This window comes from Perissodus microlepis, chromosome 1 (assembly GCF_051167445.1).
Source record: "Perissodus microlepis isolate ML-2025 ecotype Zambia chromosome 1, ASM5116744v1, whole genome shotgun sequence".
NCBI classification, from domain to species: Eukaryota; Metazoa; Chordata; class Actinopteri; order Cichliformes; family Cichlidae; genus Perissodus; species Perissodus microlepis.
Genome location: NC_140461.1, coordinates 11,514,191 through 11,527,151, shown reverse-complemented (window position 1 = coordinate 11,527,151; position 12,961 = coordinate 11,514,191). Strand labels below are relative to the sequence as shown.

Sequence of the window (12,961 nt, the reverse complement as noted above, 5' to 3'; positions counted from 1 at the left end):
CTTAGACATGCTCAAATCTGTGGATTTGAATCCTATTAAATTCATAATACCACCATGTGAAAAAAACGCCACTAAAAATAAAAATCTTGAATTCAAAACCTTATGTATGTATGTCATCTTTACTATTCCGTCAATAGTAATATTGTAATGTGCATTAATGTGCACATTGTAGGCATTTAAGCTTCAGCTAATTTTAACTGCGTCGCATTGTTGGCTACAGCAGCATATCGAGTCCTGTATGTATTTGTATAGCCCCATCGCTGTGCCTTGAAGCTCACTGGCCACGTCATTAGATATACCTGTTCAACTGTTAGTTAATACAAATACCTAATCAGCCAACCACATGGCAGCAACTCAGTGCTTTAAGGCAAGTAGAAGTAGATGAGACAACCTGTCCAGTTCTTTTACAGCCCAGATTTCGACTCAGTGACAAATCAATTGGTTCCTAAATATTTTTCCAACTCATGTAATACTAACATGTAATACTTTAAATTATCATAAATGTAATTTGGTGATATGTAAGGTCATGCAAAGTTGGAATCTTTAAGGTAGTATCTAAAGCTGTAAGACTGAAGTACAATATTTGCCTCAAAGGTAGTGGTGCTAAAATATACTAAATGTATAAAGTTCAGCTTATTTTATCTTGCTTTAAGCTCTCATGCATCCAAATGTTTGTTTGCTATGGGTCATGCCTGAGGCTGAAAAGGCAGCTCAAGTGTGCATGGTTTTGAGATGCATTAAAGTAAACATACAGATTATTGCACCTATTAATTTTGTATGCGGTATACTATCTACAATAACAACATCCTGCTGCATTATGATTTAAGATGCATTCCAAATGGCTTGTGGAGCAGCAGGATGGAGTGTTAAAAGGAGCATATGCTCCTCACTCAGGCAGAGATCCCTGCTCAAACTAGGCCTCTCAGGCTCCACCACTTAATTACTGCTGGGTAGCGCTGCTCAGATGTGTGTAGAGAGAAAGGGCAAGTTTATGCCAAATCCAAAGTGGCATGTGCCGCTGTTACTGTGTGTAGTCTAAAAGTCACAGAATCAAAAAAGGATCTAGGGAGATTAGAAAAGGTAGCAGGAAGATGTCAAGTTTGCAGCAGTAAAAGAGCTCTCATTCATTTCCATCCTCACCCCCTCCCTTGCTTTATTTTTAAAGCACCATCCAGTACTGAGATCTAATTTTTGTTGGGCTGATTTCAGCTAGGCAGTTCAAATACTGTGCTGGAGTCTATCTCTGTGATATTTAAAAATACAGGATTAATGGTTCTCAGTTAAATTTACACGTTTAATTTCTCCTCCTTTGAACCTCCCTTGATTTACTATTAAACCTATATGCTCCATCTGTTACTTTGCAGCCTTATGTCGTTAACAGTATAGGTTATACAGCTCAATCTGATTTATGACACAATTTTCTATAGATACTCATTGAAGACACATTTTACTGCATGAACACGGGCAGTGGTCTACTTGCACTAACTAACTCTTCTAACAGAAGTAATTGTTTGGAACATTAAAATACGTTCTCCCTTCAGCCATAGGAAGCTGAAATATGACGAGGAAATACTCTACTGCTCTATGTCTTCCCACTTTCTTTTTTATTGTGGTTACTGCAGTAGCACAAAATTTTTTTTAGCCTTTTTTCTCACCTTTGTAACTTAGCACATGCATTTTCTCGCCACTATGTAAGTGCGTGTTGAGCTCTTGATGCTTCTTTCTGAAATTGCCCAGTTGATGTGGGATCTTAAGTTGTACTTTTTCATGTAATTGTTTTATGTTCCCTTGTGAAGAAATCATGCCTTTTTTTCTTACTCTCTCAACCACTTGTTGTAGGATAATAGCTGTTTATTCTCCTCTGCAGGCATTTCTCTTGTCTGTCCGCCAAATACATGTGTCCTGGGGTGCCAGCAGTGATGAGCAACCTGCTTGCTAATATCAATTCCTACTTCGCCCATCCCACTACCACTACCACAACCACTGCCTCTGCTTCAGACCGATTTGCTGCCTCTAACTTTGGGGTAAGTACACATAATACTTTCTTGCTGTCTGCCAACCGTAGTGTAATATAGTGTTCATAAAAAAATGTAATTTCTATTGGCAAGGTTAAGACTTAAGTGACATGTTTTACTTTTCTACAAGCTGATATTGAACTGTTGACTTCACTATTTGTTTTTAATAGTTCTAGTGGAAGATAAGTTTTGTATAAAATCAGCAACATCTCAGAAGTTAATGTTGTAAGGCATCATATAATATTTTTAGCCAGCAAGCTGATGCTGGCAATATTGCAAAATGACAAAATCTTGTTCCAGCAAATAAAACTGAATTACTAGGGCAAAGATATGCTCCACACCATGCAGTGTTAGAAATTTTAAGGCACAATACTTTTGAGGTGATACTCCAAACTGAATTATACAATTCTGTCCTTGCAGAGGGAGAAATTTGTCAAATTACTGGACCAGCTGCACAACTCGTTGAGGATCGACCTCTCCAAATATCGGGTATGTATTAGATTTTTACATGTGGTGTGTGTGTTTGTGTGAAGTCATGTTTATGTGGCATCTGTCACTACAAAAATATGATGTTGGTAATGTTTGACAGTTTGATATCTGCTTGTTTTACATATGTACATATGCACATCAGGCATTTTATTAAGTATACCTGTCTACTACTGGGGTTAACCCGCTTTTGCTGTGATGTTTGTGGTGCTTGGTTGGTATTAAGGCGTCCAAAGTTAACTGTTGATAAAAGACAGGAAAGATCCATGCTTTCACGTTGTTTATGCCAAATTCTGGCTCTACCATCTGAATGTCACAACAGAAATTGGCATGATAGGATTGTGTGGGAAAATCAGCAGTTTCTGAAATACTCAGACCAGCCTATCTGACACTTTCAACACGTCACGTAAAAAGTTACATGAATCACCTTTCTTCCCCCTTCTGTTGCTCAATTCAGCTTCAGCAGGTCATCTTGTCTATGTCTACATCCCTTAATGCAGTTGCTGCTATCTAATTGGCTGATTAGGTATTTGTATTAACTAATTATTGAACAGATATATCTATTGGAGCAGCCAGGGAGTGTATTTGTTGGATGGTAATATATGTCTCTCATCTAATACACTGCCATAGAATTACACTTTTTTTTTTTTTTTTTTACAAAAAAAGGTACTTGTGTTAAAAAAAAATGTAAAAATCAATTCTGTTTCTTAAGAGTTTGCTGTGTTCGAATGTTTATTAAAGTATTCAAGCATATGCTAGGCTTACCAGCACAGAATGTCAGTCTTGGAAGGTAAGCTGACCCAAAACCTCTGAAAAATCATACTGTTTATACAGAAGCACAAGGAGATGACAGGGGCAGTGGGATACCTATAGGTGTTAAATAGATACAAAAGGTAAAAACATCAAGGGTCTGGAAGACAGCCCTGGGGGTGGCAAGATCAAAGACTTAGACATACACAGGTAAAACAAAGGAGTGATACGGTTGAAGGACAAAACACTCTAGGGAGCAGACAACTGCCTTCTGGATACAAGGACTGGGACTAAGGCAAAGTATTCTGAGAATAGTGAGTCTGTCTCAGTATTATTCATCACTTGGCATTTTCTTTTCTATGTTCCTTATTGGCGTAAAGATGGTCTAAGTACCCATTACATCACAAATTCCAGGTGGAGTCACCTTTGTTTGGATTACATTCTCCTTTGACTATCTAGTGTGGCACAGTGACACTTTGTTGTTAATGCCAAATGCATGTGGATTCTTCTTTTTCTTGGATACGGTTCCTTCTTAGATGGATCTTAATCCCAAGTGCAAAGGTGTTAAATGCGCAAAATATTGGGGCTTAAGGTGCGGTAAATGTCATTGGTAAATGTTGTGATGTCATGCCAAGGATGACATTTACCAAGTGGACTATGTACAATATTAATAGTATGAAGCTGTGCTAAAAGAAGTGAAAACCTAAAAAGCATGATCTGGAAAAGAATAATTATAGATATACATTGTCTATATTTAGACATAGGCATTATGGCATTTATTGTTGATACCATAATTAACAAAATTGTTGCATCAAATGTACAAAAACATGGCCTCTCAGTTTTTGCAGTTTTCTCAGCCCCTGGTAGATCCAGGCACATAAACATCAGTAATCAGCCCACAATGTCAAGAGGCCATCATCTCAAAAATAGTGGTCCACTTAGTGCAATAAAGAGATCCAGTAAAGAGTGCCCAGCACTCTGCCTCTGGTAATGGACATCCTGAAAATATCTATAAAGTAGGCTGTTAGCTCCATTTTTTTTCTACCCGGAGACTATAATCTGCAGACAAATATGAATTTATTGTTACTGTGATAAAGAACAAAGGTATTTCAAAAGTGCTAGATCCTAAACTGGGCTCTTAATTAATGAGGCAATCATGTCTTCTTCCTTTTTCCTTTGATGGTTCATCTGCAGTGTCCAGCGTCAGAAACTTCTTCATTAAATTAACTATACAGTTTAGCAGCAAGGGACAGACTGCAGAAAAGAACAACCTACTAATTATGTTTTCTAAAGGAACAATCAGATTGCCTTACTGGCAATCAAAGTTACGATTTATCAAAATGTTGTACCATGAGGCAAAAATTTAAATGTCTGTTACGTGTGCAAGCTAGTTCAGTCCTTTAAAGTGTCCTGTAATAAATCTTTGTAGATGTTATCAGTTTTATTAATACTATGGTATAGAGATATCGATTCAGATCTATAGTATAGTGACCCTAGTGTTGAACTGTTCTGGTCTCGGGAAACGTGCTTCTAATATTTTGTCTGTTGCACATGGTGGGAAATATCAATTCACTATATGAGCCCAGTGGATGTGATATTGGTTCATACATCAGGGTCGTTTGCCTGGACCTTGTTCCTGAACAGTGCGCATCAGGCAGCTTCTTTCTGTGAGCCTGATTGTCCTGCTTTATGTAAAATTTCCTGGTTGACTTGTTAAAGCCATAGCATGAACGCATTTTATGTAAACTGCTCTCACCGTTATACATTATTACACGTCTCTATGACCTCACTGGCATGTTGTCTTGCTTCTGCTTTATGCTGTTTTCTCCGCAGTGATAGATGTATCACTGACTACTGAAGTAGAAAAATATATTGTGTATAAAATTACGTACATGCAAAAACCAATATTTATATAGGTAAATAAAGAACAACAGATATATTGTTAACCATATTCCAAATATATAATACATTGCAATTTAACATATCTCAATGAATGTGTCCCAAGATCTGCAACACAATGTCTGCATTAGTTTTATAATATGTTACTTTTAATTACTTAGTGAATTAGGAGCTCAAAGACAGTGAATGTCAGAAATGCTGTTGTACACGTAATTTCTGAAACTCTGGGACTATCATGACTTCTTCCTTCAATAGTTAATTCTCTCAGTCCCACTGTAATAGATCATGTTATGATTGTTTTATGATAATTCTCCATCTATGTATTTTAGCTGTTCAGTATCACCATGATGACCATATAGTTCACCTATTTTTCACCTTATCAAGTTATATTTATCCTGGTATATATCATAGAAAATTACAATGAATTCTTTGCAATAGTAATGTAACTTAAATTATTCTATAACTTGTTGATTACGTGCTGTTTTTATCGTCAAATTAACAAAACTGTTACTACCAGGTCATGCCGATAGAGAGTGGTTGGAACAATAACTGTATGAAAGTGTGCAAAGACAACAGTTACACAGTTGTTTTTAGTATCATTGTATGGGCGTTTAAACAATATTAATGTTTAATTTTTAATATGATGGTTTTAATCAATATAAATATGAATATAGTTAGTTTGGCTGTCGAGTGGTTTTGCATCATTGTGCATCCAAGACATCCTAATTTTTTTTATGTATCGTCATGAGATGTGCATTTTAAGAAATGTTGATACAAAAAGAGAGTCCTGAGACTATTATCTGGATGCAGATTATTTCATAATTTAAATTAAAATTCTAAATTCCAGCATATAATCTTTAAGAGCAATCCTAGAAGAGCTCGTCCTGCTACATACCACATACTTAGTCACACACTCATTTTTTTCATAATTTTCCTTACCCTCCATACCCTGTGCATGTACATTTGCTCACATCCAGATATACAATACAAACACATATTTTTCTCTCTCTCCCTTTTTCTCTGTCTGTTTAATACATTTGCCCACAAGCCCACTATACTGCCATGTACACACAGGTATGCACCTGAGAGCAGGCAGTTCCACGCTTCTCTCTTGCTGGAGGCAGGAAACAGTGAACTGTAGCTGAAAGATGACCCACTCACCTTTAATATAACACAAAAGGCAATGTGTCGTTAAGTGGGTGATTGCTTCAGTCCCCCTGTTCTTTGCCATAGCCATCAGTGTGAAGCCACCTGTGATTAAAGACACCCGAAAAGCAGCAGTGTGCGCCTAAACGGTAGACGGAGAATGAAGTTGCAAACAGTGAGGGAGGGATCGCGAGGATTTGGAAAGAGAAGTGGATGAAAGAAGCAGAGAAGGAGTTGGAGGAGAAAGGATTTGGACAAAGAGGGAGATATTTGGAAGGAATGAGATGGATTTGGAAAGAGCGGGAAGGAGTAACAGATGACGAATGAAAAGTATGGGTGGTAGACAGAGAAGGAGAGAGAGTTAAGTGTAGGAGAGATGGCCTCTCTTATTTTCAGATGGCCTGGTCATCTGGCAATGACACGTTCACTGAGAGAAGTCACAGTATATCGCACTGGCTTCACCTGCCAGCACTGCCCTGCTGCTCTCTTGTCAAACCTGCCACAGACCAGTGGTTCATGCACACACATCCACATCCACACACAGTTTATACCTTCTCTTTCATTCTCTCACTTTCTGAAGCCATCCCACAGAGCCCACCTGCCACTATTGGACAGTAATAAGATTCAGATCTGGCTTCTCCGCCTGCTCACAGTATGGATTTCCCTATAATGACATTCTGAGGGAGATCGAGTTTTCTTTTGTAAAACAGAGGACTTGAATCAGCAGTGAGGGAGCCAGGTTGCAAGTGCCACTCTACATTTTGCTACATATGCATTTCTTCCCCTTCAACTTTATTCTGATACTCCTGATACACGGTGACACCTCATATGGCCAGTCTGTCCCAGCTGGGATTTCACTGGGGTTCACTGGGTCGTGCATAAAAACTCAGCATTTAGAGCACAATGTGGGCTGAGTTTGGGCAGTTTGATATAAAGTGATGTTTGTTCAGTGAGCAACACTAAGTCTTGTCATATAGTCTCAAAATGAAACTCTGTATAAGTAGAACTTCATGCAAACAGCAGTTTTTTCTTTCTGCTTCCAAAACCTGTGGGAAAAAAAATCTAATAATGCACCTGTAGCTTTCCACAGCACTATTACGTCAGCTTTCTTTACTAACACCTTTTTATGGATTGGATAAAGCATCAAATGAACAAAACAAAAAATAAATGCTTAACAGTTAATACCAACAAGATTTTGTTAAAGCATTTGCATTTATTCAAACATTACCCTTATATGATTCCCACATAGCACCCAAACATCATTTCAAAGCTTGTGAAGCAAACATTCAGAAAACAAAAGCCACGCCTGCATTGTTGCGCGCATTTAGAGTAATCTTGTTCTTTCCAGAGCAGAACCTGCTTAATCCAGAGCCAGCCCTTTGAAATTTATGGCAGAAAGTGTAAAAAATCCAAGCGGAAGAAAAGAGCTGGTGTCACCTTTCACAGAATGCAGAGAATAAGAAACTTCTGTGCCAACTGAATTTATTTATTGAAAGGGCACAGAACGAACTAAAGTGGAATGAACGAGATACTGGCGTTCAATGTTCATAACCTTGGCTGGATTTATTGTGTAGAAAGGGCTTAGAAGTACTTTCTTCTATTTTCTGCTGCTCATCCAGAGGTGGGTCACAGTGGCAGCAGACTAAATAAGTTAGTCCAGACATCCCCTTCAGCAGGATTTGAGCTTGTCCTTGGGTCGCTCAAGGCATTTTCAGGTCAGATGAGAAATATAATCTAACCAGTGTTCTCTGGTTCTTTTTGGGGTCTCTTATAAATTTGACATACTCAGGAAAAAAACAAGTTCAGTATATTACGGCATAAACCTCAGTCTACTTGAAACAGCAAAACAGCTAAAAACTACTTTTATTGGAGGTTAAGTTAGGCCTTTGAAAATCTAAAAGGTGTATAAAATCTAATATGCAACCCCTAAATGCAGTATTTATACCTTATAGCAATAGGCATGCAAATGTAGAGGTGCATACCACATGTCTTCATGGTCAGAGTGTATTGTTTCCAGTTCAAAGATCCCATGATGTGTTCCAGCGCTCAACAGTGCATGACTGCGTTTGATGTCTTTTACCACCCAATTAGCTGGACTTGCTCCATTCCATACCTGGCAAAAATAAACATTTGAATTTTCTCTCTTTTTAAGTGGGATTGTGTGAGGTACTTGTCTATAGTCTGGGTATTACCTAAAGTAGTGGTGTTTGGCAGGTCACCAGTTTAGAAAAATAGACTGGAGGAATTTAATAATTTGAATTTAATGGAAACTTAACATGCTGCTGTGACAGGGAGAGCAGGGAAAATGGTTTTTTTTTTCGGGTATCCAAAGAACAGACACATGTAAAATCAGTGTAACTGTTCACTGTCTGTGGAATATTCGAGCCTTTCCTAACATCAGTCGTACAGTGTACAGGGTATTGTTTACAGCGTCTGAGCTGAAAACAGTTCATGTTGTAAATGGTAGGCTTGCTCTAACTTTTCTTTTTATGTGTTAAGCAGCTAGTGTTTTGGAATTTTGCACTAATTGTAAGCACTGGCCCAACATAATTTTCAGTATACACTAGAGCAAAGACAAAGAACTAAAAGCTAATCAGCATCATTCACTCCTCATTTCATCTCATAATGGACTTTCTGTCATCTTTGTAAGGCAATGCTTATGTCTTTCTTCCTGGAGCAGAGATGAATGCTTAGACTTGTAGTATGCTTGTCTATTTATGGACAATAAATCTTTTTTCTCCTTTCTTTTCACTTTGTTTTTCTGTTGATGAGCTCTTGGTTGCAGCATTGTGTTTTCAAGTATAGTCAGAGTTTGAGCTAGACAAAATTCTTACACCACCAATGTTGCTCCTGTTAGAAAGACCTGAAGTTAAGAGCAGCAACACTTGAACAGTAATAAATGAGTGATTTTGCAGATTAGAATTTAACATCTTGTACTTTGTAACACTAATTGACAAGTATGGGCCATTTTGAGCTGTTTAAAGTAGCCCGCTTTTTAGAAATCCCTTTGCTTTACACAGGTGTAATCAGTAATAAAGTCCTTTTTTTGTAAAAAACATGCCAGCTGCATTCAAAACTGGCTGTCAGATATCAAATTAGATTGGTAGGTGAGGTCATAATATTTGAATGTAGATGCTATGTTCTGTACAGCTGCTAAAGTGAATGTCAACAAGCACTTGATTTTACTTGACATTAGTCACCATAATTACACACCTATATTACAATTTTAAGTTGAGGAAACTGCTGGAATTAATACATTTAAAATATTCCCTAAATGCAATATGAAAGAGTCATTTAATTGTATAACTCAGCAATGGATCAGACCTCCATTATCACTGAAAGGCAGACTGGCAATAGTGAAAATTGAACATTTCTGGAGTGCAGTTTAAGCTCTTTCTGAGATGATTTTCTTCTCATACCAAGAGTTGTTATTGCCTCTTTTGTTAAAATAAGAAACCACAGATTAGGTTAAATGTTAATTGAGAAATTCATCAGCCTCAGTGGATTACCTTTGTTTTAAAAAAATGCTTTGTAGAAACAAATCCTATTGCAGTCTTTTAGTTTTACTCAGTACCAACACATAACAACTAAAGCACATACTGAGCTGTTGTTGTGTGGTCTGAGTACATACGCACACACCAAGTTTCAAGGCTATGGTGACACTACAGTATAGAGCAGTTGTTTCATAGGTACAAATGTTGTGTTTCAAGGCTACATAAGAAGAAAAAAGAAGGCAAAGGAAGTGACTGATGACCATGTATTTTCCCAATAACTCTAAAAAAAGAAGTCCCTTGGCAACTGGATAAATTTCATTTTGAAATGTAAACTGAATGGAATCTTTTATCTAGAGAGAAATGATAAAACCCTCAAAGAACTGTATTGTTCATATAAAAGGCAGCAACACAAACAGCGTTTTATCTGAAGAAGAAACAGCCTCTACTGATTCTCGCTTTTTTCCCACTTCAGCAGCCAAATATAGAATACGTGATCTACATTTGCTTAGGCAAAATGTGTGTCAAGCTTTGTTTATTGGGGTCTACACTTTCACCACTAAAATGGACTTTTCCTGTTAATCACGGGTCTAGAGAAATATACTGCAATGTCTCGGTAGACTGCAGACTGACTGTGAAACATTAACAGGTCATCCGCATTTTCTTCTGTTGGATAGATTAGAGACCTGCCTATGGGTTGTGTTTAACATTTCTTTTTAAAAAACCTCAATTGTCTATTGTGTGTATTCTTGGAAACCCAATCAAATTCTGTATGCTGCTGACATCGTTAAGATGTCAGACGAGTTTTGCCTCTGCTGATCGTCTAGCATAAAAAACCCCTCCTGCGCTTGTGCTGTCGAGCCTAAAGGCGGCGTTAAGATTTGGCTCTACTTCCTGAGTCTCCCATGTGCATTCATCGACAAGGAAGAGGACGGATTGAAAACAAGCAAAATTTTATTAGAGCACTGAGAGAGTAGGAGAAGTAGGATAATGTATGGGCCAGCGATGCCTTTCTTCTGAGCTGTCAGGGCTTTATATGCTCTCTGTCACGGTGCTTTGCACTGCCTGATGACTTCATGGCCCTGAAATAGAGGTTTTCATCAGCAGAGACCTCCCTTGTCCACTAAACGATTAGACAGACAGTCATTTTGTTATGATTGCTGGGCATTGCTCTGTAATCAATTTTAATATTTTGGCCTAAGCGATATGACGTGGTAGTTGGAGGTGTGTGACGTTACAAGGCTGCTTCCAACAAGATGTCCTCTCTCCTTATGTAATTTTTCTCTCTGTTTTAAATCAGGATAATTTCCCTGCGGGAAACCCAGAGCGTCTCCAAGATCTGAAATCTACTGTTGACCTGCTGACCAGCATCACGTTCTTCAGGATGAAGGTGTGTTTTTATGTGTGACAGTGAAGGGTGGATGGGCAGTGGACAAGCTGAAGGGTGAAAGGGGAACACAAGGATGTAATTGAAGAAAAAACTGAAAGAGACATAAACTTGCACTAAATGATAACGGAGCACTTTGCATACCTCTGATATACATTAAAATTTTCACCTTCTACTCCTTAAACCTTCTACTACTTAAAAACCAAACCATTTATTGTTATACAACCACATGAGTTGAGGCTAAAGCAGTGGAGTTGTGTTAAACTTCATTCATCAATAAACAGCTATGGTTGTTTCCTCTACCTCCTTCAACCCCAAGAGTATGCTGACTTGTCTCCTGCTATATGAAAAGCACGGCTCCATCCGACGTTCTTTGTGGGAGTGGGGTTGTAGCGCTAGCGCACTGAGGCATAGCTAAGATGGCAGCTGCGAGCAAAGGAATGAAAACTGTCACTTTAGGTTACCAAAGCTTTCATTCTGTGCCATAGCCATGCTGAGCCTCACTGTGTATACAGTATGCACCGCTGCTCAAACAGTGGAGCCCCTGTGTTAGTATGTGATACACTGCACAAGTACCTAAATGCTAGTTCACTTACATGTCAGTTACTATATATAGTACATAGAGTAGGTTGCCCTTTTTTGCACAAGTGATAAGGTGTTGATTAGGGTTGCTAGCATTATGTCTATTATCTGGATGATTTTCATGTTGAATGGACTGCTAACAAACCTAGGATATTTGAATGTGAAGGCATAATTTTTAAACACTGTATGTATTTCTGTGTGTTTGCAGGTGCAAGAACTCCAGAGTCCACCAAGAGCCAGTATGGTGGTGAAGGACTGCGTCAAAGCCTGTCTAGACTCCACCTATAAATACATCTTTGATAATTGTCATGAGCTATACAACCAACTCCTTGATCAGGTAACTGGCTTGTATCTCTTTTAATGACACTAAGGCCTGTACTTTTAAACTTAAACATTCCTAAACAACAAAATCAGATGCTTTGCACAAAGTGTCCAACACATGAGAACGCTTTATGCTAGGTCTCAAGCTGTGTACTAGTAATCTTCAATGGCTTGCTAACTATACACTTGTTTATACTACACTGACTGCTTACTTTTGAAGCTCCTCAGACATGTTATTGGCTAAAGTTAGCTTGTGATACAGTGAAAGAAAGATAGGTACCGTATTATTCGAACCATAAGGCGCACGGATTATAAGGTGCATGAAGCGAAACAAAACAGTCAGAGAAGTCAAACTTTACTCATCTCATTCTTCTTGCTTCCTCCACTTCCGTACTCTTGATTCATTAATGTTGAATTCTCTCGCAGCTGCTCTATTCCCATGTTGTTGCAGTATATTAATGACTAACCTCGTATTGTGGATGGATTATCTCAGTTGTTCTCCTGACTGAAGTTTGGTCCGTTTACAGCATCCTGCCATGCGATTGCATTTGTCCACAACCATCAGGAACCTTCACGTTAACTTTTATCGAGTGGAAAAAAGTTAGCGTCCATCCTCCAGCTGCACTGTAGCTTTGTCTGTATTATTGTAGGGTCTCTACCTTACAATATAAAGCCGCACAGAGGCGACTGCTGTTGTGATTTGATATTAAGTTATATGTAAACAGCTAAAGCTAAAGTAAAGGTTGGGTACAGTAATGTAGTTATGCATGGATTGTTTAATTCAGAAAAGAAGAAAAAAAGAGGGTCAAGTGGCAAGTTGCTTAATCACAGCACAGTTCATGTGCAGGGCATCTGCAGACCTGTGCAGTTATATAACAGCAGTT

At 38.3% G+C, this 12,961-nt stretch overlaps 1 protein-coding gene across 3 annotated transcripts in view; it reads left to right on the top strand.

Moving 5' to 3' along the window:
• Nucleotides 1-12,961, top strand: part of unc13c (unc-13 homolog C (C. elegans)) — a 115,280-nt gene that overhangs the window by 49,338 nt on the left and 52,981 nt on the right. For all 3 annotated transcript variants that reach the window (XM_084929933.1, XM_084929926.1, XM_084929938.1), the window contains exons 13-16: nt 1,868-2,024; nt 2,436-2,504; nt 11,088-11,177; nt 11,965-12,093. In XM_084929933.1, the coding sequence (XP_084786059.1) occupies nt 1,868-2,024; nt 2,436-2,504; nt 11,088-11,177; nt 11,965-12,093 (445 nt within the window). The remainder of the gene's footprint in view (nt 1-1,867; nt 2,025-2,435; nt 2,505-11,087; nt 11,178-11,964; nt 12,094-12,961) is intronic.